Source organism: Mesitornis unicolor, unplaced genomic scaffold (assembly GCF_000695765.1).
Source record: "Mesitornis unicolor isolate BGI_N332 unplaced genomic scaffold, ASM69576v1 scaffold22226, whole genome shotgun sequence".
NCBI classification, from domain to species: Eukaryota; Metazoa; Chordata; class Aves; order Mesitornithiformes; family Mesitornithidae; genus Mesitornis; species Mesitornis unicolor.
In genome coordinates, this window is record NW_010191986.1 from 82,385 (window position 1) to 108,477 (window position 26,093).

The 26,093-nt window shown below is 50.3% G+C and overlaps 1 protein-coding gene across 1 annotated transcript in view; it reads right to left on the minus strand.

The window, feature by feature from the left end:
• Nucleotides 1–25,577, minus strand: part of CACNA1G (calcium channel, voltage-dependent, T type, alpha 1G subunit) — a 98,187-nt gene extending 72,610 nt beyond the window's left edge. The window contains exons 1-9 of the mRNA XM_010186923.1: nucleotides 25,473–25,577; nucleotides 24,851–24,984; nucleotides 16,066–16,163; nucleotides 13,851–14,010; nucleotides 12,056–12,347; nucleotides 11,462–11,554; nucleotides 9,055–9,865; nucleotides 8,922–8,966; nucleotides 7,209–7,573 (exon numbers count right to left, since the gene is read on the minus strand). Of these exons, the coding sequence (XP_010185225.1) occupies nucleotides 7,209–7,573; nucleotides 8,922–8,966; nucleotides 9,055–9,865; nucleotides 11,462–11,554; nucleotides 12,056–12,347; nucleotides 13,851–14,010; nucleotides 16,066–16,163; nucleotides 24,851–24,984; nucleotides 25,473–25,565 (2,091 nt within the window). The 5' untranslated portion in view covers nucleotides 25,566–25,577. The remainder of the gene's footprint in view (nucleotides 1–7,208; nucleotides 7,574–8,921; nucleotides 8,967–9,054; nucleotides 9,866–11,461; nucleotides 11,555–12,055; nucleotides 12,348–13,850; nucleotides 14,011–16,065; nucleotides 16,164–24,850; nucleotides 24,985–25,472) is intronic.
• Between the last annotated feature and the right edge of the window lie 516 nt (nucleotides 25,578–26,093).

Consider the following 26,093-nt stretch of genomic DNA (forward strand, 5'->3'; position numbering starts at 1 on the left):
GCTGAACCCAGGTTTCTGATGCCGGTAACACTATCTCTAATGCTGACAGATGTCCATAGGGGGAAAGCTGGTCCTTTCCTAACATCAGCAAAAAACCAATTATAACAAAGACCTGAAATCCAGCAGAGATGAGGGGAAAAGTGCTCAGCTCCTGTCCCTGCAGGGGGCCGAGTGGGATGGGAAGGGGTTCTGCAAGGACATGGGTGGCAGCAGAGCAGTGATGGGCACCAGCAGCATTGGGGCCAACCTCTACCAAAACTGGGGAAAAAACGGACCGAACCTTGGGAAATCACCAACAATCAGCAATCAGCAGTGCTTACAGGCAAAAGCATTTGCTGAGGATGCTCCAGAAGGTCTCGCTGAGCTCGCTAGCTCTCACTCAAGGGGAGCAACCACCATAATCAAAGAAGGAGCATCCTTCTTTGCACCCAGCTATCTGCAGAGAGCAGAGATTTTTCATCCATGCGGGGATGAAGCGAGTTTCGCAAGCACACATCATTTTCCCATTTCACGGAGCAAAGTCTCTTCTCAATGCTGCCTGAGCAGAGATAACACAAGGGTACGGATGGCAGCTGAAACAACAGCTGGAATGATAGGATCTAAGGCAGCCCAAGTATTTCCAGCCTCTGAACTAAATTAACAGGAAAGAATTGACACTTATGGCTCCCCATCCAAGGAGCTGAAGAAAACTTCAGTAGATGTCAAGGAATCCACGCAGGCTCATCCCTAAAGCATGCAGAAAACTGAATTATCTGATAAAAAACCCATACGCTTTCCAGTTGCATGAAATTTCATTTAATTTTCCAATCATTCAGTCTTCAGAACCAGGATAAAGGCTGCTTTACAGGCACAGTCCATTTTTTTAATGACTGTGAGGGCTGTGGCACACCTGCATTTTGCATGGCGCTCTGGAAGAGCTTCGTGAGGAAGTCAATTGAAAGACGCAAGTTGCTACAAGACCTCATAAACCCTTCACATCACCCAGAAGTGGAAGAGCCCTTCAGGTCCATAAAAAGAATTACCCCCAGCAACAAACAGAGAGCTGGTTTTGAAGGCAGCTATCCTTGTGATTAACAGCTCTGATGACTTCCATTATCGTTGACTTGATTCCTCCAGTCTCCAACAACAAACCGCTAATAAGGGTAATTTCTGCTTAAGCAGGAGCTAATTGATTACAGCACATGCAAATCTATAGGGCACCTCATTTTCCTACGGTGGGAGTGCCCTATGCAGCTGCAGCGCTGAGAAATTAAGTTGACACTAGCTACAAGCCCTGCATTGGGCAACACCAGCAGACGCCAAGGGAGGGAAAGCCTTGCTGCACTGCCAAGGCTTTGATCGCTTGGCTACGAGTAGCTGGCACGGGGCTGGAGAGATGTGTAATGGAGTTAAATAGAGAGACGGGACATGCACCAAAGTGGAAGTGGAGATATCTCTAGGAAGAGAAGACAGAGCATGAATGTGAGACTTTGCGAGCTCCCCGGAATGGCCTGGGGCAGGCGGAGGTTGGCCGGGAAAGGCTGTCTCACTTATTGAAGGGATGCACACAGTGCATAAGTGCCCTCCTGAATCAAAGCCCAGTGGAACAGATTCATACAGGGAAGCATCGAAGTAGAAATTTCAGCCCAGAGAAAAGTCAGACTGTACTACCAAGGCCACAGTTGGAGTAAAGCAGCCAGGGTGCAGGGTTAAGGAGGTACAGCAGCAGTTTGCATAAGTGTGTGGTGCAGAGAGACCCCACTGCAGCATCAGCTGCTACCTGGAGGTGGGACAGGTCTTTGACTCCCTGCACTCAGGGGAAAGGATTCAAAAGAGGTGCACGAGATACCAAAAATATTTTACAGAAAAAGGATTCCCTTCCTTCCTAAGCTGGAGGCCTGACACAAATCCACGCACATGAAAGCAGCCAAAATTTAGATGTCCTGGATCAACCTGACCTGGAGCTGCAGAGGTTGGAGCCAGGCAAGGGCAAGCCAGGCAGCACCCTGCAAGCTGCAGCTCATCCCCGGATCCTCCACAGCCCCCTCAGGAGGTGAAGGAGCACTTGGCAAGATCTCATTTTGGTACATAGGGATGTCAAAGGAGCAGCCTCCATATGCCTGACAAATTTGCAGCTGCTCTCCACCACTCCTGCAGCCAGCAGCAAAACATTCAACTTGGCTTGAAACTGATGGAGATTAGGAGGATGCTTTTGACCACCAAGTCCTGGGAGCAAAGTGCTTCTTATCCCCAAGACACCCTTATTTCTTGAGGCAGTGCTCACAAATGGGCTCAGACCTGCTGCCCTTCAGCATAGACTCAAGACCTGGGGCACCAACCTGCCAAATCCCCACTGCCCAGCTGCATTACACCACTTCTCCATGGAGCAATCAAATTTTCCTCCCATGTGGAGAAATCAATCAGTGGGTGTCACAACAGCGAATAATTTTCAGTTCCCTTCTTCTCTGCACACCTAATTTAGGCGGAAGCAGAGGTACATAAACACCATTTGGGTGATTATTATAAATGCTTGAACCTGGAGCCTAATGGTTGCTCCACGCTGGCAGGTTTTCTAATGCTGCTGCAGTTACTGACCCTTCACCTGCCCTCTCGATCATCCTGGATACCTGAAAATTTCACGTCCTCTGACGCTGATTAGGATGACTCTCATGTTCCCAGCCTCAACTGTTTACATAAACAGACATTTTAATGCATTTTGCCAGCAAGCTTTTCCTTGATGCTTTGGCACAGATGGTTGATATTTCCATGCTGCAGTGGCTATTTGATCGTAGTGTTACTGGTGACAGCTTTTCATCACCTGTATCATGTACACTCCAGGTCCCTGCAGTGGGAGACACAAGGAATTCAGATCGAGATACCACCGTGGGTGATGATGCTCCTGCCTTCTGCAGATGGAGTTTGCGCACCTTGGTTTGGGGCACTGTGTATGCCTACAGCACCTTGGGGTAGCTGGGGTGCTCCGCCAGTTACCCTCCTGCTAGGGGGTGTCAGGCATCACCTCTTCCCCCTCACTTGAAGAATTGCCTCCCATGATGATGAGTTTTTCTCCTTGTGTTCTGTCCCAGAGAGTCATTCACCTTTGCCATCTCTCCAATTTGCTTTTAAAAATTAACAAAAGGTTCCCTATGGATCTGAACCGATTTCCTCTTCCTTCCTTCAGAGACACCAGAATTTTGGACCAATCCAGATCCAAGTCCCCACAAGCTCCAGCCATGGATTTGAACCAACTGCAGCTTTGGGGAGGCCAATGCAGGACTCCTCAGTCTCTTTCTTGTTATGTTAACAATGGCAAAACACCGCAGAGACGGCGGCTGAAATTCAAGCACTATTTAAACAAATGAATATGTAGGGTATAGTTCATAAAATGCGAGTTCAGACAAGGAAAATCGGAACAGCCAGGCAGCTCAATGCGAACCAGATTTTCAAAACAAAAACAAAACCCCAAAGCCCTTCCTCAAGGAAGCCCTTGCTGAATTCTTTCCCCTGCTGAGGAGTCCAACATCACGCCTTGTACTAAAACCTTTGCATTTCACTCCAAGGAAGGATTTGGAGAGAAAAAAAAAAAAAGCAGCACATTATGGAACAGAGCCTGGCTTACAGCCAGGGCTGGGGGGAAAGCAGCACAGAAACCCTCTGGTTTAGCAGCACATTTTACTCCCGCTCTATGGCAGAACAAGCTTTTGCAAAGCCCCAGCCATCTGAACTCGCAGCGCTGCAGAGTCTCAGCTTCCCTAAGGCGAATCAGTCAATTGGTTCAACAGTGTATTTAAAATCCCCCAGAGTCTACCTTTAAATCACCTTTATATTCCTCTACCCAAAGCTAATAGTTTCTACCTGCATTTTGCTTCATCTCTATAGAAAAACAAGCTATTTAGCAGTCACATTAATAATCAGCAGCAATCTGGTTGTCATTTCCCTGATGGAAAATTTCACACCGCTGCCCAGCAGTTGCGGTGAGTGCTGTGCGCACCTCAAACTCCTCTACTTTCCTCCCACTGAACCCAGCAGCTGTGAGAGAAGGGAGAGCCAGAGCCAGGCGGGTGGGGAGGATGGGAAGCATTAAGCCCGGTTAGGTGCACCTACGTCTCACACACGTGCAGGGACCACGTGGAAGCACTCTGATGCTGAAGGAGAAAGTCAGTAAGCTCATGTCAGGAGAAGCTTAGAGGAAAACCCACCTCCTGAACCCTCAGCCAGATAATGGTAAAATAGTTGTTGACGATGACTTTACTGTGGAAAGTGGTCTGTGGAGTGGAGTTTTGGGATCACAGAATCACAGAATGGTTTGAGTTGGAAGGTACCTTAAAGATCATCCAGTCCAACCTCCCTGCCCCAGGGGCAGGGACAACTCCCACTAGACCAGGCTGCTCAAAGCCCTGTCCAACCTGGCCTTGAACACTTCCAAGGAGGGGGCTAAGGTAGGAGGTGAACTGGAAAGTTCTAAGACAGGAGATGAACTTGTGAGGACATGAACTACCTTTGCCATGTACAGCCAGCACCCCTGGCCATGGGTGCTCAGCCTGACCAATTAGTGGATACAAACAAACAGCAAGAGGTGGGGGCCAGTGTTTTCAACACACTCCCAATTTCCATTCAATTTGATGTGCCTTCAAGGAATCACTTTCATCCTAAATATCCCAAACTGACCTTCTCTGGTTGATGAGCCTGTTAAGTAAGTGACTGAAAGACCATTTCAGTCTTCTAGACATCGTCCAAGGAGAAAAGCATGTCTCTCTAGGATGCCTGTCCCACGGTGAGTTGCAAAGTCTTCAGAGAAGCATCCTTCTCTCCCCTGGCTATAACAACGACCTCAGCTGACGAGCTCATGTTTTGAAGTCCAGGATGCTCTGGTTGGGTCCCAGAGCTGCTGAATCCCACCCAACACTGCTGGAAACAGATGGGAGGGCAGAAGCTTTCCTCCTCCCAGAGTAACCAGCAGTACCTCTGTCCTCTCACACAGTAGCTGCTACTGTGCCCTCTCCCCTCTGGCAAGGTGCTGGTAAACACCACAAGGCTTTTGACATGGCACCATAAAACATGTCCTGAAAGTATTTATCCTAATATAGCCCAGTGTGCCCAGGGTGGCCTCATGCGAAAAGTCCAAGAGGTAAATATTCATTAAATAAGCAGAGAGCTTAATATAGAAAGCCATGGAGTCAAGTACTCTTCAAGCCCCCTCACATCTTTGCAAACATCAGCCAACAAAGATAAATTTGGCACAGTTGATCACTTGCACTTTTGAGAAAGGCTCTTCTAAAAGAAAAAAAATCACATGTTTCAGTGTTTATAATCTCTGCAGAAAGCCCTGGTCCAGCATTTCTCCCCTCTAATTCCTGCTCTCATAACTGTCAGATTATGAAACAGCAGGCTATGAGCCTCTTGAGTTCACAGAGAAACACCTCTGCTCTCTGCCGCCACTTCCAGCAGATGAACTAATAAAAACAAGCTCCTCTATTCACTCCAAATGCCTGGGAGAAAGGAATCTGGAGCAGTAGTAGCTTCAAAATACCGTCAAAGAAAGCAACCACCCACAGCGTCTGGAGTCCCCCCACGCTTATCCGCTCCCTTCACCTTGTTACCCAAAAACCACCACAAAAATCTGCCACTTCCTATCCAGCTGCCTGCTGGGACGCACCCTACTTCCCCCAAGCTGAAGAATTAAAGACCCTGTGTTTGATGATGGGCGCTTGCTTGGCCACCCATCCCTGGTGGCACAGTCCCCCTGGTCCACACACAGGAGCCTACACCAGCATCTCCCAAAGATGCGCCTCATAACGGACAACAAGCTTTGGCAATCTACCCTTTGAACAGTGGCAGCAAAGACATGTCAGATCTGCTTTCACCTCTCAGCCAAAGGAGGAACACAACTGTTTATCAATTTCCTGAGCCACCTCCCCCCAGGTTCTCAGGAGATGATCTTCCTGATATTATTAAATAAAGGTGAAATTGCTCAGGCCTCCCTGCAGAGCTCCCATCAAGGGCAGCACGCGAAGGTGAAACTTGCAGGAGTTCAGAGCGCGTCGCTGTTTAATGTGTACTGAAAACACCGGGTAGCCAGCCAGACTGGATTAGGACATCAGGGAGAAGGCACTGGCTGGAAGGGACACATTTAGCACAGCCGCCTCTCCTGACATTCGGTCACTGAGGCATTAATGCCATGGGAGGACACGGGAATTTGGAGCCAGTCCTCAGCCACCACTGCTGTCACTGGGAGCTGTGGGAGAAACGCCTCTGCGTGCAGTGGTGAGTGATTCTGCAAACACAAACCGTGCCAGGAAGGGAGAGAGGAAAACAACCATGGCTCGAGAGGCAAGGGAGTTCCCAGTAAAAGCTGGCATTAGGATGGGGTGGCTGTGTCTGTCTGGGGAGAGGGAGGTCTGGCATCCCAGGAGAAGCTCCATGCTGGGCTGCCACTGGGAGCCCTCAAGCACTGGGGATGTATATAACAAGGTTTTGCAGCATCTCAGCATCCCTGCTAATAAACTCTTGCCCCCAAATCCAAACAAAGTGTGCAGTTGCTGCACCAAGACATCCTATGCCTGCAGCGGGACCGAGGGCACCACACAGCAGTCACAAAACCTACATGAGACAAGACCATGCAAAAGCCTCTCTAAAAGCAGAGCTCTTGTCATCCTTATGGAGACGTTTCAAGAGGAACATGGCAACTCCTTTTTTTAATGACTATATAGACGGGGAAAAGCTCTGCTACATGACAAGTGCGCGAGAGGCTGGAGCAGAGGCAGCCTCTTGCCTGCAAGGACTCAGATAATCGAGCAGAGCAATAGCCAGCAATAAGTCTATTTTGGACTCAGCGTGCTGCTGCTGGAGCATTCACTGGAGAGGCAAAGGCATTTGTTACCTCCTCTCCAGGGACTGCAAATTCAATAGACTTCCTTGCCTGCAGCTGCAGCAACCTCAGAGCCCATGGCCACCAGCAGCACTGCCAGCCTGGCACAAACCCTGTGGCAAATGGCTGCTCCCACTCCTTGTCCACAGAAACCAGCAACGCCTGGTGCTAACCAAGCAAGGGTGGACTGGACACAGCACTGAGCATCCCTGGTGGGGGTGGGATGCAGGAGCTCACACAGCCCATGCTGGGACCCTTCCTACAGCACCCCAATGCCTCTTGCCCCAAAACCATCCCAACAGCGGCTGGAGTCCAACCCGTAACACCTCCTGCATGCCCACTGCGCCAGGACAGCACTCACCTGCTCATGGTACTCGATCCCCATGCTCAGCGTGTTGATTAGTATGGCCACCATGATCCCACGGCCAAAATATTTGCTGTCCACAATTTTCCGGAAGGTCTCGCACACCACGTGCCAGAAGGCCAGCACCTGGCTTGCTTTCCTGGCCCGGGCTCTGCCCCGCTGCGGGTCCCGCTGGTCACTGTAGTGGGCGTCTTGTGTGAACTCGTAGACCCCCTCGCTGTCAGAGTCGGCCGTCTCGTTGTCTGTCAGCTCGGCCTCACTCGCCAGTGCCTTCAGGCAGTAAGGGCAGCTCTCGGGGCTGCAGGAGCCGCCGTCCAGCTTGGTGCAGGGGCTGGAGATCTTGCAGGAGCTTTGGCAGGGACCTGAAACACCAGCAGGGCAAGGCAGCCCATCAGCTAGGACATGGGTGGCCACAGGAGCAACTCCCAGTCCCCATTAGCTCCGAGCAGTTGCCCTCGATAGGACAGGCAATTCTTAAGGGGGAAAGGGCTCCTGCATACTTAAAGATCCCTAGGCAAAACCTGGGCTCCCCAAACGCCTTCTCTCCAGATACAAAGCCCTCTCTGCTGCCCCCAGCCCAGGACCCATCTCACTCTTCCTTATACCTCTGGCCATTATGGCTAAGAGAGAGCAACCAGCCTTCCTGGCCCTGGGCTGTAATTAGGAGGAGCGCCACTGCTAGCAGCCTCCTTTCCTGCTCCCGCTGTTTGCTGATGCTCCAAAATCATCAGCTTCCCCCTCCACACACTGCCCTCAATGGCAGCTCCCAGCTGCCAGGTGGCTCCTGGATGAAAACACCAGCAGGATATTCCCCAAAATCCCAGCAGCTGGCTGCAAGGCACAATCCCGACTCATCATGCACAGCAGCACATGAAGGAAAACCCAGCGCTAAACCAACTCAGACCCAGCTCTGTGTATTTGGTGCCTGAGCAGCTCTGGACTGGGGGCAGGACTTCGTCTCTGCCCTGCGCAGCTCCTGGATGGAAAGGTCAAAGCTGCTGCAGTGGGGTGGAAAAGGCATCAACCACCTGGGAAAGCGTGGCCAGAGACACATCTTGGAGGCTGAGAAGGTTTGGATAAGACTGGCCCGAGCTCCTAAACCTCAGGTTGTGGAAGGGGGAAAGAGACCTTGCAATGAAGGTGTGAAACCCCCAATACAGTAAAGCTCTTTTTGGTGCCTCACTCTGCTACGGGCTTCCTGAGTATTCCTGATACTTTTAATACTTGGTCCCTGCAATGGCCATTGAGCACTCACGCAAAGCAGATGCTCAGTCTCCCTGAGCCCTGTGTCCCACTACACAGTGCTTAGGGATGTGCTGGGACTCGGATCCGGATGGTGTCCATCCTGTCCATTCCCAGGCTCTGCAGTAAGTGGTGGACAATGCAGCCACCTCCAAGCCCTGCGTTTCAGTGAGGAAGGGACATAGCCATTTGGAAGCACCAGACCGGGCTCGAGCTTTGCTCAGCATCACTGAGCCCAGTTCTAGCTGAATTTGGGGGTGCAGGGATTTGGGGAGCGTTCCCTGTAATTGTAGAATAAATTGGTATGGGGAGGAGATGGGGATGGGAAAGAAAACAGGTTCATTGAAAACATTTATTTCCCTTGGATTCTTGAAAGTGTGAAGTCTGGGAGGAGTATGGAGTCTGGGAGTCTCCTGGTTTTGGCTATAAAATGCATTAGGTAGATCAGAAGACTCATGTTAGCCTCACCTGGAAAGCTGTCACCTTTCTCTGTAACGTGGACTGAAAAGAACCCTGCAAAGATTCAGAAAGAGAAGGAAATTAGATGATAGCTCGTATTTCTGCAAGGCAACCCCAGACCGACGTTCAGCCCCCGGCTCACCTGTGCTCTGTGTTTCCAGCAGCTTGTGCATGGTGCTGTACGGCCCAGGGGGGATGTTGAGGCTCGTCATGGTGCTGCTCCCTGCACTGACCCCTGCCTCCCCCAGGTTCTTCTCCTTCAGCATCTCGTGGGAGGTACTGGGGTGCACTGTGGGGTACACCTTGCTGCCCACAATGTTCTTGGGGATCCCCTCTGGGCTCGGCAAGCCGAGGCCCGGCTGGGGGAGGGATGAACGGCAGCGCACTGGCTCAAAGTGGCAGTCAGCGTGGTAGATACTGTGGACGGACTCAGTGTTGCTGGGAGCGGCGCTTGGGGGGCCGTGGGGATTCGGTGCTGAGGGGGGGAGCATCAGCCGGTTGGTCCCGTTGTGGAGAGAGCTGGTCTCCACATCGCTGATCTCTGGGCTGGCGCGGGGTGCGCGCAGGTTCCCATTGCCCAGGTGATAGTGGTGGTGGTGGTGGTGATGGTGGTGGATGAGGTGGTGCACAGAGGACCTTTTCCTGCTTCGGCGCTTCTTGGCGTGCCGATCGGCCCCCGCTTTGCTTGTGGGGCTGGCGAGGAAGCCCATCCTCACACCCGCCATGCGGTAGAGCTCCACGAGCTGCTTGCTGCCTTTCCGGGCAATGTAAACCAGGTACTTGAGGAGTTCATCGTAGCAGCTGCCTGGCTCCGAAAAGCTGGCGAGGGTGCTGGCATTGGACAGGTAGCGCACCCGCTGCTCCTTCATCAGCTGGCTCTCGCGCTGCTTGGTCTCGGAGAACTGAGTTGCTATCACCACCAGGCAGAGGTTGATCATGAAGAAGGAGCCCACCTAAGGGACAGGAGCCATCGGACAACTCAGGGTGGCCATGCCCACCCCATAGCCCTACCTCCCCCTACGCCCTGGGCAAACCCCAGCCAGCCCCATCTCCTGCGTCACCCAGCAGGGACCACCGGCCAGAACCATGGGGGGCTGAGTCAGCCCCCCGAGCCCCTACCCTGGGGACTCCCACGCCAGCGCTCCCTGGAGGATGCCAGAGATCAAAGAGGAGAGAAGATTATTTTGACAAAAAGCTTTTGCTCTTTTAAGATGGTGTTTTTCTCTCTCTGCAGACAGCGGTTGTAATTATCGCAATTAGTGGCATTACGATGAATGCGCTGAGCCTTCCTGATAGCAGCATTTCTTCTGGCAGTGTGTGGGCAGCTTGCGAGCAGATCCCTTTCCCCTGCTAACGGGATTTGCGGGTAACTGTTACGCAAGGGCATCAGCAGCCTATACCCACAGCTTGGAGGCTTTATTTCCAACCAGGGTTTCATGAGGTTCTGCAGAGCCCAGCCTGGATCACAGAGCATTACTGACGTGCCAACGGGCTATCACACACTGCTAACGTTACTCACACAGCATCTGGAAAAGTACTGCTTCCACTTCCTTGCCGTCATTTCAGGGTGCTGAGAGCAAGGGATTGTTTCTTTTTTGGAGAAGCTAATAGATGAACTAGAAAAAGCATCATGGACTAAACGACCTCCTACCTTCTCATCAGGTTTTGAGTCCTAGTTTGATGAGGAGCAGAAATCCCCACAATGGCCTAATGGACAACGTGCAGCTATTTTGCTGGACTTAGTCCAATTAGATGGCAAGAAAGGGACTCATCTCACTTATCTCAGCTACATCTGAGTGAAGCACCTAATGATCCTTTAGAATCAAGAGAGAAATAGGCACATCAAGTCTGCAATGCATCTAATTTATTTTGGATGTCTACCTTCGGTGGAGATGAATCACTCCCTTAAAGCACCTATTTTTCTCCCTTGACGATAAAGGGAGTCTAGACAACGAGCTCAGCCAGTCACGGGAGACAATTCTGCTTGCAGAGATGAAGCCCATCATGGAGCCCACTCCACAGAAGCTCTTTGTTGGGTCCTTTGTGGGTGGTCTCAGATGATGCTGTGAAATGTGGGTGGGCTGTGGGCAGTAACCTCTTCCCCCTCTTCTTAATGTGCTCTCTGAAGTTTGGGACTCTTTCACCCTCTGCACCAAGGACCAGCCAGCTGAATTCTTCAATATGGGGAAATTTCTGTGCAGTCTCCTCCTCTCCCCGAGCTCAAAACGAGAGCTTTGCCTATTTTTAAAGTTAAATTCAAGGTGGCAACTATGAGACAGGATCTTGGAGCCCAAGCAGAGAAGCAGTAGAAGCAGCAGCAACAGAAATGCATCTACCACAGTTTAAGTACATCTTTCTTTCCTTCCTTCATGTTTGCAGTGAAATGCAGCTGCAATACAACACCGCATTGAAGCTGCGTGTCCTCCAGCAGGCTGCTTTCTACCTCAGCTTTTATATTCACTGTGTTATCTGCCCTGTTCCTTTGGGTCACTCTGCTCTGCTCTCTCCAGACACCAGAATGACCCCCGTGTTCCCCTAAGGCCACTCACAATGATCAGGAGGATGAAGTAGATGAAGTTGTAGAAGGAGTGCGCATCCATGACAAAGTACATGATGTCCACCCAGCCTTCCAGTGTGATGACCTGGTGGAGATACGAGAGGAAAACAAACTCATCAAGGCTGTTACAACACCAAGTGCACAAGCAATGTTCCTCCTGGCTGGGTCATTTCTGACACCCCATAGCTGCTCTTGGTGCAACATAAGACACTGAGGAGCCAAACTGTGCTCCTACCAATGCTCATAGCCACGTTACTGAGTGACTGAACCCAGCCCTTTTCTAGCTGGACCGAAGGGCCACTACTGCATTTGGAGAGGGAAGAGCAGTCTCTAGGCTCTGCTCCACATCAGGATGATCTGACTGCACACACACAGGGTTTGGAAAATGAGGTTTTGCCCATGAACATGAGACAGGGGCATCTTCAAAGCAGGCATCCCAGACATTTTGGGCACCCATGCACTGCTATATAAGTTCTTTCTGGTACAAAATAATCCCCAGGAGTGTGATCATGCAGCCCCTGGGAACACACTGCGGGGCATGACTGGCTCTTGGCCCAACTCGTGACAGTTTGCGGACAAGGCTCACCTGAAATATTGCGATCCAGGCGTAGCCAATGTTATCAAAGTTGATGGCTCCCTTGAAGGGGTTGTGCTCCCCGGCGGAACAGTTGGTGTAATACTGGTTCCAGTTGACGCAGGACGTGTTGGTGGTGTCGTTGTAGGAATAGTAATCCAGAGTGCACTCCAGACCCTCTTCCCTCCGTGTCGGGATGCTCCGGCAGTAGCGCATCCCATTCTCCCGGGGCTGGGAGCAGATGAAAGGGTTCTCATCTTCATTCTCAGTCTGGTAGTATTGCTCCAAATCCACCGTGTAAGGGCTGAAAGAGTCCAGACAGGGCTGGGGGTTGCACACCGATTGCAGGCAATCTGGCAAGGTAACAACTGTAACAGCAAAGGCTGACATCTGTTATTCTGGATCCTAAAGCTTTTTTTTTTTTTTTAAAGGGATTCTCTTGGGCTTTCTGCAGCCCCACTGGGTGAGGTGATGTCCCTAACTGGGCTTTGGGAAACTGAGGCAGTGCACTCAGCAACCCCTCTGATGGCACTGCCAAGAGTCACTCCATCTGGACATGCTCTGGCTTTGACTTCAGGGGACTAAGAGCAAGATTCAGCCCAGCAGGGCTTCTCTGAAATGACTTTGCTGCAATAACATGGAAATCAGTCAATTTAAGCTCCTCTATCTCCTGTCCTCCTGGAGACACTGAAAATGGCATGGGGAAACTCTGTGTACAAGGACCTCCCAAGCTCCCTAAAAACCAGAGACAGGGCCTTCACCTGCATTTCACAGTGCCTGTTCAGCCCATAGATAAGCTCTAAATTCCCTCTGAGGGTGGCCTTACCATAGCAAACCAGGCAGAAACACGCTTCAGGAGATGAAATGACCCATGGCCAGCCCAAAACTGGCTTCTTGCTCTGCACACAGCTATCTCCTTAATGCTGCCAGGACTCCCAGTAAAGCTTGCAAAGATATTTTTAAGCCTAGTTCAGCCTGGTTAATTCCTGCAGAACTGCCTATAATACCCTTTAAAGCTTATCTAAACCCCTGGAATTCTGGCTCAATTAAACAGCACCCAAACCTGTGGCTCTATTGGATTTACTCAGTGGTGAAGCAGTCCCTTTGCTCTGCTGCCATTTACTTAACAGGGATGTGTCCCAGTAATGACTCTACCAACTGCCCTTTGAGGGTACAACCTACAAGAGGGGTGGCAGTTGATGAGGAGATGCATGGGAGAGGACAAAAGGTACCAGCTCTGGACTGGAGACCCAGCCAAATCAACACCAAGCTGACATTTGGAAGTGATCCATGGAAAGGTGATAGAATTTTGCAGCCAACAACACCTAATAACAAGTGAGAAGCCTGTCAGGTTAACATCTTCCCCTGAAAAATAACACTTTGGGACAAGGATAGCCTTGCTCTGAGACTGGAAATGATATAGCATCCTGAAACGTGTGGTAGCTCCATCAGCCTCCCCTGGGGCTTACGTGGGACTACAAATGTCATACCACCAGGTGCTGAATGGGATTCAGACCTCGGCGTCTTGACAAATGTGGAAAAGGTCATACATTAATGAATTTAGAAAGCTGGAACTCCTATTGTCAGGTATTTTTTGGAGGCTTTTAGCAATCAGAGAGGTCCCCAAGGGCCAGTTGAGGGTTTAGGACAGCTCTGCAGGGCTTGAATGGCAAATTGTCATCGCTCGCTCTGTCCCAGCTGAGCACGCCTTGGCAGGAGGTGTGGTGGCATTTAGAAGCAAGGAGCATTTACAAAAGACGAGGGCTTTTTTACTGGAGAGACGCCTCTGCCGCCCACGCAGACTCACATGCTGAAGTTCTCGGGGAGGAAGCAGCGGTTCCTGAGCAGACCTGCCCACAGCTGCACTCCCACGATGCCAAAGATGAAGAATACGAAGAAGCAGAGGAGGAGGACGTTCCCCAGCATGGGCAGTGTGTCCAAAAGAAGCGTCACCAGGATGCGCATACCTAGGGCGAAGAGGAAGCAGTCAGAGGAGAGGAGAAGTTCACACTGAATTATTCCAGCTGTGTCCTGACCTTCTCTTTGCCATTCATACTTTTCCTTCCACTGACAGCCACTGCCTTCCTAGTCACATCCTTATCACCCACATATGGCTGGCAAACACCCGCAGCTCCCCAGTTCCCTCTGGTTTCCTCCAAAGCTCCGGGGATGCCCCTCTTGTGCCCTGCTCCTGGGCACACAGCCTCACTTCCCTGCTCCTCTCCCTTCACTCCCCACTCAAGTCCTCTCCTCCTCCTGAAGTTTTCTGGCAGTTTTATGTCTCCTTTCTTCCCTGAGACCAAGCTCTGATGTTGTGCCTTGCTCAGCCATACTTCTTTCCCCTCTCAGTATATATTAAAATTCCCTTCCTTTCCTAATTCCCCTCATCTACCCTAAATCCCCTCTCTTCTTTAAAACACAGGACTCTATCTGGCAGTTAATTCTCACAAGTTCAGGAACAGCCAGTTCTGTAACAAAGATAAATTGATGGTGACTTCAACTTGACATTTACACACAAAAAAAATTGATTTCATCTGACGTCTCTGTAATATTCCGCTCATCTCTTGCTCTCCTCTTTTCCCCGTCTTCTGCGTTCTCTCAGTTGCTTATATTGATTTTCATTTAAAGAAAGCTTTACTGTTGCACCCTTTATTTTGATACTTCAAGATGACTTCTTTTGCTCTTCCTGATGCTGTCACCTCCTCTATCAGGGTTCTTCTTCTACTTCTCTACTGGGGATCAACCACCTTGCATCAACTCCTAATTAAATGAAATGACTTTCTGTGGTTACTGCATTTATCATCATACAAAACTCTCTTTTTTTTCCTTTCCCGCCTTACATTTCTATCCCATTGTAACTACGTTGCAGAGAGGCCAAGATAAATTACTGGGGATTTCAAAATACATTAAGTGAATTACATCCCCAGTTAGACAGTGGTGGATAAATTCAGCCATCCATCAGTTCAGCAGTGGAGATAAAAAAAACCCAACATTGCAAACAGGATTCGGAAGCTACTGTAATGATTGAAACAGCAGCAGCAGCAAAGCCAGATTAAGTTCAAGAGTCAGGACCGGAAAAATAAACAGACCCCCGGCACTGCCAGCATCAGAGACAGAACTGAAGCTGATGAGTTCTTGTCAAGGCATTGGGCAAGTTCAGAGAGAGGAGTTTGGACTTGGATTTGTCTAAAACAATGCTGGATTTGATAACCAGAATTGTAGGACCAGGAAGATGACATTTCTGATGTCATTGTACTTAAACTTACCACACAGCTTTGCCCAGAATGTGCAGCAGGAGTGGCTCTGGGGTGGTTTGTTTGGGTTTGCGATGGCCAATACCTCTCCAAGCACAGGGCCGGGCTGCCATCACCTGCTGCAAGGCAGGAGCAGGCAATGCCACCCGCTGCTGTTCAGGGCAGGTCTGAGATCCTCAAGCATGACCTGATAAACCAGCGCTGAACAGCCACCTACCATCCCACTCAGGCTTATTTTGGAGGTGGTAGGGTTTTTGGCTGTACAGACCAGCTCTGGGGAGCAGTGCAAGAGATGCTCCACAGGGAGGCTCCTCAGCACCTGTCTCCAGGCACAACATTTCCTTGCCTCAGTTTCTCCAGGAAAGGATGGGGTAGTGCAGGGAGGATGGGAGCTGCATGGCTCAGACCCTTCTGCCCACATTGCCTGGCAAAGACTGTTGGCTCAGTCAATCCCTACCACCTGCATCCCTTCTCTTTAGCAGCCTCCTAAGACCCTCTTCAGATGAGAAAGAAAGGTGTCTGAAGACAGTCCTGGACATCTTACTGAATGGTGGCTCATCTCTGATGCCACAGGCGTCCAAGGGAATATTCTTTAAATTTGGAGAGTGATGGGCACTGGAAATCAGAGTGGTGGTAGGACCTAGCACTACCGTGGGTGAACGCTTGAGCTGCAACGTAAGACAGGAAGCCTCTGTGCTTGCTCTTCCGTCTTTTGTGCACAGATATAAAGAACTTGCATCAACTGGGAGGAATAAGGATCTGACTTACTGGGGACCCTGTTGATGGCCCTGAGCGGCCGCAGGACACGGACGGTGCGGACTGCTGAGAAGCTGACATTCTGCAGGTCCAGGGAGTACTCCAGCATCCTGCAAAAGACACGAACGCAGAGGAGCGTCAAGGATCTTCTGGAGAAATGTTAGATTATCACACATTATACATCAAACGTTATATGCCAACCACTCACAGAGGGACTTGTTACTGCATCTCTTCCATCAGGAAAGTTTGCCGGAGGAATTAATTAAAGGCTGTTTGCGTATCAGAATAAAGTCAACGAGCAAGAACATGGTACACCAGCTCATACAGCCACAGACCTCTCTCTCATCTCCTTTGCTTACTGTTTTTGCACAGGTCCAGGGCAGAAGCTGCTGAAAGTATTTGCACACTAGTTTTAACAATTGTACAGATCACAGAATCACAGACTACTAGGAGTTGGAAGAGACCTCAAAAGATCATCCAGTCCAACCCCTGCCAGAGCAGGATCACCCAGACCAGGTCACACAGGAACACGTCCAGGTGGGTTTTGAATGTCTCTGGAGAAGGAGACTCCACAACCTCTCTGGGCAGCCTGGGCCATGCTCTGTCACCCTTACAGTAAAAAAGTTTTTCCTTATGTTCAAGTTGAACCTCCTATGCTCCAATGAATCTGGGTTTGCTGTGCTGAGCACTACCACAATCCTGAAAAGCAGAGGAGCAGCCCCTGGTGCAGCCCCTTTCTGCAGGGCTCAGGAGGATCACAGTATGAGACATCGAACTGTGCTAGCTCTACCAAAACTGATGACACTTGTAGACAACAAATGAGGTGAGCACGGACCAAGGAACCTCCCAGAGCTCCTACACTGTGCCTGCTGGGGTTATTTCACAACTCAGGACACTGAAGTGCAACCTTCACATGACTCAGTCTGAGGATGCGTTTGGACTGCAGCAAGTCCCTGGGGTCCCCCAGCATCATCTCGCTCTGCTCACGGCACCTTTGCTCAAGCCCAGTGGGGCCATCAGTCACATCACCGCCAGGACCTGGCTCTCTTTTTGCCTAAAAGCTTTCCTGAAGAGGCAGAGCCAGGCAAAGGCAGGGCAGAGGACCATGAGGCTCCTGCATAGCCTGGCTCCCAGTGCCACAGGCAACCACAAGACAATCTCTCCCAAAAATTATCAAGCTCCATCTCAAAGCTGGTTGGAGCATACCCTTCCTCCATCTTAGATGGTTAGAAGCCCAACTTCCAGCCTGAATTTATTCAGGGCCAGCTCATATCCATCTGTTCTTATGCCAGTGCTGTCTTTTAAGTAGCTTCTACAGCTCTTTGTCCCTGGTGTTTACTCACCCGATGTATTTACAGAGGACAAATTCCATTTCCTCTCAGCCTTGATTTTGCAAAGCCAAACAAACCAAGCTCTTCCAGCCCCATCTCGCAGCCAGGCTCTCTGCTTCCCAATCACAATCTTTTTCTGCACCTGCCCTGGCCTGAATTAATTGTGCCTGATTAGACATCAAAATCCTGGAGGAGGCTTTGCCGGCGCCTTGCACAAAGGCATCAGTGCTGCCCCCTCCCTCCCTGCTGGAAATCCCGTGGGATCCATCAGTGTCAGCTTTGTCATGGCTGCTGCTGGAGGCTTCTGCTCTTGCTGTGATCATCTAAACCCACTCTCCATCGGCAGGTGAGGAGCATCCAGAGTGGAGAAGATTTTCTCTTTCTAACCCCAAATACATGACTCCATACAATGCAATGACACTTTATCCCATTTCTCTTGATGGGCTCTAATGAGGATGATGACGATCAAACCATACCTAAGATCAAAATAACCTCAACATATTCCTCTGAATTTAGCTGGCACCCACAGCCATGGGGCAGTCCCAGAATACGGACAGTGGACAGATCCATCTGGGTGCTGGGAGTTGGTTCTTATCCTCTTGAGCATGTCCATGAAAGCCCACCCAGCCTCAGCGACAAATTCTCGGTGCATGGGACTCACATTGGGTCAGCTTTGGCTGCAGTGAGGAGAGGGGTAACAACCTCCCTGGACTTTAATGGCTTTCAAGTTACACTCACTGTTTAAAAATCAGATTTTTGTATGGTTTGCAGGATTTGGGTAAAAAGTCCATGTCAAACACACAGCTTTTCTTTCATCTATTATTAAAACAGAGGCTACCAGCAAAATTCAGAGCAGCATATGGTTATTTGCACCAAGACAAATCACTTTCTGATTAATGACAGCTCTAGACTCACTTCCAGAGATGTGTGCGCGCTTGTAATCTGCAAAGGGCATGCTGTAAAATGCATTTTGATTTAATATATTAAGGAACAATTATAATACCATATTAAAAAAAGAAAACAACAAAAATAAACCATCAAGCCACTAGCTTGAGCAAACACTTTAACAGCAAGACAGGCAGATTGGTGGTCTCCTCCCTCTGCTGCTGGACACTGCCAGCACCACGTTACAGTAACACAAGCTCAGCCCCAGCCCCCAGGATCTGCACTTTGCTGATAACTAAGAGCTCAAGAGCCTTGAGAGAACCCACTACTGGGGGGGAGAGAAGTGGGTAAAAATCAGTGACTAAAGAGCAAGTCCAATGAGGATCCCACCACTTCCCAGCTCAAAGGTCACTTCCCATGGCAAGGGGATACATGGGAGGAATGAATCCATGGCCCTGGCAAGGGAAGATACCCAAGGAGAGTGAATGTCAGGATGTCACCAACCGGCAAGGTGACAGGTGCATTTACCAGCACGTATAACATTTACGCATTGAAAATCTGCAGTGTAAAAAGCCTCTGATGAAGCCTCAACTCAAATGTCATTTCTGTTCAAAGGGGAAAGCGCGATGCCTGTCAGCGTCTCTGCCATGGACCCACGTGCCCAGCCAAGTTAAAGGCTCAGAAAAATACTCAGCATTAAATAGGGTGGATTCATAGCAAATGCTGAGACTCGCCAGAGTGATCAGCAATCTCTGATCGCTGGAGTTAGTCAGGAGGAAAGCGGAAATATTTAGGACTTTCTAAGAATAAAAGCAGAGCATCTGCAAAGGCAGACGTATACCGGGGCTGGTGGTGGGATGCTGAAAGGGAGCTGCTGCAAACCTTTGGCAAACATTCCTCCAAGGAGGAAAACTCCCAGCAGACAGGCAGGCAGACACAAGGGATGGCTCAGGACAGACCAGGCTGCAGGAATTCACTCCTGATCTGACTGGAGGTAGAGAGATTGGGAGCACATTGGGGTTTCTTTCCTATAAAACCCAAAGCACTGGGAAGGCTCTGGGAAGCACAGGGTCAGTCACCATCCTCTGCCTGCGATGAAGGGCTGGCAGAGGGGAGGCTCAGGAGCATCATGGGAGGGGTTGAAGGGGCTCTGCTTACCCAGCAAGCCTCCAACAGAGTCCAGAAATGCTGGCAAAGCCCTTCCCAGACCGACCCAGCATCACCTCTCCGACCCATCCTGCTCTCAGCCCTGCCTCCACTCCCAGCCCCAGGATGGCTCCTGCTCAAACCCAGCAAAACCAACATCAAAATAGCACAACTGAAAGCAAGGAAGAGATCCAGCTGGTTAGACACCATATTCTAAAATATCAGATATGAGCGTGAAAGATCATCAGAGCCGCAGAGTCTGTGCTGAGGGCAGTTTCTGAGGAAAATGGGAGCTCTCCCCTTTCACAGCTGGGTGCCAGGATGCTGCAGGATGCTTGCTCAGGATGCTCTTCATCCTCCCAAAAGTCACTTAAAGCATCAAATTGCAAATCTCGACCCCAGATTTTGAAGCCCTGACCAAGGGCACACCAGGAACCCATAGCACAGCAGCAATGCCTGCAGGCAGGGTGGCAGCCCCAGAAGCTGCCTGCAGAGGCACAGAGCTGCTGCTCACTGCCGGCAAGAGATAGCCTCAGAATTATTCAGCGTTAAAAGGTTTCCAAAATCGGACATATAGGCACCCTTTATCTACAAAGTGCAGCAATCAGTGGATGATATTAAGCCCTCAGTGTTGGCAAAGACAAGGGGAAATTATTTAGGCAGCGTTGTATATTCAGAAAGCTGGAATGAAATTTCCTCCCAGCCCTCGCTGCCTTTGCTGTGCTCTGCTTTTGCTCAGGAGTTGCTTTTTAAGCCTCCTCAGTCTCACTGCATTCGTGGGTGTTGCTTAATTTTAAAAATACTCATTTTAATCAAGCTGAATGGAATAAAACGAATGGCACTGGAGGGAGTGTGAGCCCTGCAGCCTGATGAATCCGGCCACACTGTGTGTCCCAGTCGGGACACTTGACTAACGAGGCTTTTCAAGCAGCAGCAAGTTCAGCTGAAGAACTGAAAGAAACTAAAGAAATATCTTTTTTTAAAGTCCTAAACCTTCAAAAACCAAGGCTTTTCACAGGTGGGTTTGAGTCAGCTTGGCTGCAAGGGAGGATGCTGAGGGGTTTCTTTTACCCAGCAGGTTTCTGCAAGTCAGGGACATGGCTTGCTTGGGATGCTCTTCATCCTCCCAAAATTCACTTCAAGCATCAAATTGCAAAGCTCAAGCCCAGATTTTGGAGCCCTGGAGGTTTGTGATCAGGAGTATGGGCTTTATGTCATTCTGCCACTTCTGCTCAGAGAAAAGAGCACCTAATTTGGGATGAGCCAGGATGCAGCGAGGCCCCAGGAGGAGGCTCCTGGATTTCAGGACACTTGCATCCATTCCAGAAAGCCTAGGAGAGGAGCAGGCTCCTGGAAGAGGATTTGGCGCAGCTTTCGCCGCAGCTCCAAGAGGCTGCGGCTCTGAGTGCACATCGGGTAATTGCATGTGCAAATCAACCGCTTACACGGACAATTACCCCACAGCGCCCAGGGTGCCCAGGGCACCGTGCACCACGTCTCCACGGTTCTGCTCCTCGGTGCGAGAGGGATCAATATAGGTGGACAGAGCGGATGAAAGAGCAGCATCTATCCCTGCCTCTCTGTTGATTTTTTTATTTTTTTAAGGGATTAAGGGAAAGCATAGACTTTGCCTGCAGTTGCAGCGGAAGGCTACAGCAGGGTCTCTTGTGGGCAGCCCCACACCAGGCTTTTCTTCTCCATGTCCAAACCAGGGAGGTGAAGCTGCTCCTCCATCAGCCCTGTATGGCTCACAGGCCCTTCAGAAGAGCCCTGCCTGCCTCTGAAGCTACCTGGCACTGTAAGTCTTCACCCAAAGCACCCAGCAGTCATTGCTCTGGCGGCTGCAGCCACAGTTTCTGAAATTTTCCCAACTTCTGAGATAAAGAGCTTTGCAGCAACCATCCTGGCTCAGATGGAGCTGGGATGGAGCAGGGGACTGCAGCATCCCTTTCTCTCTTGGTACCTATGAACACCGCAAGGCTTCCCACAGCATACTTCGTCCCTGAAATTCAGCACTTGAAACCAGGAGGGAGCAAGACATCCTTAAGGGTTGTTTATGAAGGCTTCAGCGGAGCTAACTCTTTAATACAGCCTTCAATGCAGGGAGAAAAAATGATAACACACATTAGAAGTGTTCAGGAAGCAAAGAGAAAAGGAAACGGTGTCTCTGATTCCAAAGAAAGAAGCCTGCCAACCACCTCCAGCCCAGCTTGCCTCAAATTGTAAGCAAAATATTCCAGAAGTGTTTAACTTTCCTATAAAGTCCTTTAAGAGGCCCATTACCATAATAAGCACAGCACAAACAGGACTCCACAGACTTGACCAAAAAACTGCCTGAGCCCAGAGTAACAACAGACCCGCATCATGCACATGGGTGATGATCAGCCCTACCCAACCCTGTGTATGGGGAAAGCAGAGAGGAACCCTGCAAGCTCTTACAGCACCAAATTATCTCTGTTCAAAGGTTCTCGGTTCAGAGTACTCCTTATCTGACCAAAATCAAAAGAAGCTGATGTCTTGTGAGGTGGTGAGCCTGCAGCAAGGTGGCTGGGGATGGGGATGGCTCCAGCTGAGGAGCAGGCAGATCCCAACCCACGGCTCCTCTTCCCACAGCGTGATTGGAGAAGAGGTCCCTGCGCCCTGCCCAGAGCGGGTGCTGGGCCCCAAAGTGGCCAGGCTGTGGGACGTGACATCTCCATCCCACAGCTCTGGTTCATCAGCCCCAGCCCCCACCAGCACTAAATTGAAAATGTTTCTGCGTGGTTGTGAACATAAACAAGTGTTCATCCTTGATACTTCAGAGTCATATGCTGGGAGAGGTTGAAATTGTATTGAATTGTCTTTAGAGGGCGAGAGCTGGCTTGCAACGCTTGTTAACCTTCAAGTGTTCTCTTAAAAGCTAACTCCTCAAATCCTCCTCTTTAAAATAACACAACATAATTATGCCATTCATCACCTTTTTTTTCCCCTTCCCTTTTCCCCATGCAACTCGTAACCTACAGCCAAAGCCATGTGTCACTAAGCTGAGTTTTGATAATACAGTGCTATTCTCATCTCCAGCAAGTTTTACTGTAATTACAGAGATGTGTTGCAGACATTACACACTCTACAATTAGCACTAATTGCATTACATTGTCACAAAGAAGTCATTTGCTCTCCATGAGCTCACGAGATCGGTCTGGACAGTTTAACAGAGCTGAGAAGCACTCAATGCTACGCCACAGAAGTGGCCAGCAGAGCAACAGGGGCGAGCACACCCCCTGAGCACCTCTCCCAACCCTCTACAAGTGGCAGATTTGAGGTAAACACGCACAAAAAAGTTCTCTCTGTGATCTCAACCTCCAGAAGGTCCAGAAACTTCTCAAGGAATGGGGAAGATGAAATATAACAAATCTTGAAGGTTTGTTTTTTCTTTGGAAGCTTCTCCTAGAGTGGTGGTGGTGGGGAAGGGTTTCTATAGGAGTTTTGCCCGTGGGAGCATACAGCCGTGGCATACAGCACGTTCCACATGCCGTCCCCCACCAATGCCCTGCAAGACATGGTTTGCTGCTTCTCCCCTTCCCCTGCCATCACTTTCTGCAGCCTATGGACAGGGAAAGTGGGAGGGTAGGAGCCCAGGGATCTGCCAGGACCTGGGGAGCCCATGCTGCCCTGCTGCTTCCCTCCTCCCATCTCTTGCGTGAAAATGAGGAGGGAAAAAGTAGGAAGATAGAAGCAGAGCTGCCTCATTGTGGTCACCAGAGCCAGGTGGAAATGTGAGTTTGGGCATCTCTTCCCCTGACATTTCACTGGGGAACCTGGCTGAAGCCCTTACGTGAGACCTACAAAAAAATCTGACGTTCTTTGTCAAGTATCAAGCAAATACAGCGGGAATGTGAGCATCACCCCAGTGCACACTCTCCTTCTCTTTCTCTTATCCTTAAGGTATTTTTTACCTATGTTTTTAATTTAGTAACAAGCTTGGGTCCATCCTTTGTCCCTTGCTATGGCAGTGGCCATTCCTGCAGCCCCTTGGGATTTTCTCAGCACTTGGTGCTGCTGGGGCCGGCTAAGGGACCCTCCAGGATGCCAGCGATGCTCCAAGCGGGATGCAGCGCTCCTGGACCAACAGGCGAGGGATGGAGGAGAGCACAAGGGCATGAAAGGGAGCAGAAAAAGCAGGAGGAGATGCTCTGCTTTGTATTTAAAGTCAGTTCGATCCTTTGTCAGCCAAATCGGTTTTGACAGGGCCCAGATGGGAACAGTTCATGCACATGAAGGAAAGGCCCATCAATTAGCGAGAGGCAAAGCCGACCTGGCAGGAGTCACGGGAGCGGTCAAGCTGTGAGGCTGCGAAACCTCCGCAGTGAATAAATGTCCCCGTGCATGGGGGACGCACAGAGGCGGCAGTGGAGGGGAGGTGGGTGCTGCTCTCCTGGAGAGGAGGTGGCTCTCACACCCCCAAACACCCATCCAGGAGCAGGAAGTGGGCAGGAGATTGGATGCTTGGATTGATTGGCAATGAGTTTCCCAGGCCAAGGATGAACTGGGAGATCTGGCACCTCCTTACTGGTTTTACTGGGCCACCATTTCAGTTGTCCCAGCTGCTGGCAGTGATGTGTGCTGTGACCCTATGGGGCCGGCAATGGGCCATAAGCAAAGCCCACCAAGGTGTTGCTCCTTTTTGAGGCAAGCCAAACCCATGCTGGGGAAACAGCCCAGTTGGGAGGGTCCCCTGCTCCTTTCCAGGAAAATCCAGTCAATTCAATCTCTAGCTCTATCAAAAGAGGAAAAAAACCACTGTTTCCCTAAAGTCTTCGGGTTCTTGGAGTGGGGAGGGGAGGCGAGGGCCAGCAAGTGATTCGTGTGTCAAAGAAACTCAGCTCCCTGGCCAGGGGCCAGGGACTTTTCATGTGGATTTCCAGCCTCCGCCAAGAGACTCTCGGGTGCTGGAAGAGCCTATAATTCAAACCAGGTGCCTCTGAAAGGAAAACACTCAAAAAGGCAAACTTGGTCCCTTTCCCTCAAAAAAATAAAAAATAACAACGAGGGCAATCACGCACATTTCACTGAACTATGCTTCCTGGCACGCCACTTCGTGCTGCCAACCACCCGCCCACTCCACCGCCACCTCATCTGATGGAAACCAAAACCACCAGCGGGGCTGGAGGGAGAAGAACCGAGCCAAATGCCCAGCAAGGACCCCTAGGGCATGGGCTGGCCAAAATCCAACCCAAACAGCTTTGGGTGCCCTGCCCTGTGCTCTCCATGAGCATCAGCTCTCCTGTGAGCTACGGAGAGGACCAGAGACCATTTTAGAGCCAGGATGGACAACACCAAGGCCCAGCAAACCTCCAGACTTCTCCACTGCAAATCAGCCGCTCTCCCTCAAGTCCAACACTCGCCAAGTGATACCAAGAATGACAACAGAGGGGGACCTGCTGCACCAGGCTTACCCTGCGATGACAATGAAGAAGTCCAGGCGGTTCCACGTGTCTCCCAGGTAGCATTTCTTCCCAAAAATCCCCAGCGCAATCATCTTGACAATCATTTCCACGGCAAAGAAGGCAAAGATGAAATCGTCAAAACTCTGCAAAAGAAAGGAAGGGAGGAGGGAGGCTCCTGCATCGCCACATGCTCACACTGAGGGAGGGAGTGAGAGACCTCAATCCAACAAGGGCTCCTCTTGCACCACCAAGTGCTAAAACGCCCAGGGAGAGGCAGTGTTGGGAGCAGCCCCATGTCTTCCCCAACACAATCTGGCCAACATGGGGCCGGGATAATGGGATAAGTATATTTTGGGCTCTGCTGTCACTATAAACTCAATGGTTAACCCTCCACAGGCAAAGCTTGGCTACACTGGAGCTTGCAGATCCTGGCAGGGCTTTGCCTGATGACACCCTGCATTAACATCCAAGCACCAAAATCAGCATTTTTTAAGTGCTGGCAGGACCCAGCCATCCTGGGGCACAAGGCCACCTCCTCCACGGCTGGAGCCAGCTCTGCCGCAGCTCAATCCCTCCCATTTCCTATCAACCTGGGGCCACCACAAAGCTGAAAGCAGCATCCAAGCCATACCTGGAGGATTCTGCAGCGCGGTGAATCGCAGGCGATGTCCTCGCAGGGGTGGAACATGCCCAGCGTCACGCAGTTGAGCAGGATTACCAACATGCTCACCCTCTCGAACCACCTACACAGCGTCCTGTTAAGGAAGCAATGAACCCAGACCAGCATCCACTCGTACAGAAAGGGTTTTCTGGTCTTTGAGGCAAAGCACATGCCAGCTTCTTTAGGTCAGATTTTTATCTGGTTTTGAACAGAAAGTCTGTTTAGATACCTGCATGGCAAACCCACAGCGTGTTCTCCCTCTGCTGACATCAGGGGTTATAGCTAATGTGAAAACCACTACAGAATTAAAGTTGCATGGCAATAGTGCTGAGTGCTGATGTAATGGATTAAAAAATTAAATTAAAAGAACGATATCAACTTTTAGGAAAAAAAAACCCTCCACACTGTTAATTTCCTCTCCTGGCATTTTACAGAAAAGCACTTTAACAACATTACAATTTTCTATTAACCATGTCTCAGCTTATCCCAGGGGCGTTTCCCTGAAGTCATTGCTTGAACTTTTCATTCCCAGTCCAAATTAAGACTGTCAAAACCATTAACTGACTGCCTAAAAGCCTTAGGACCATGAGG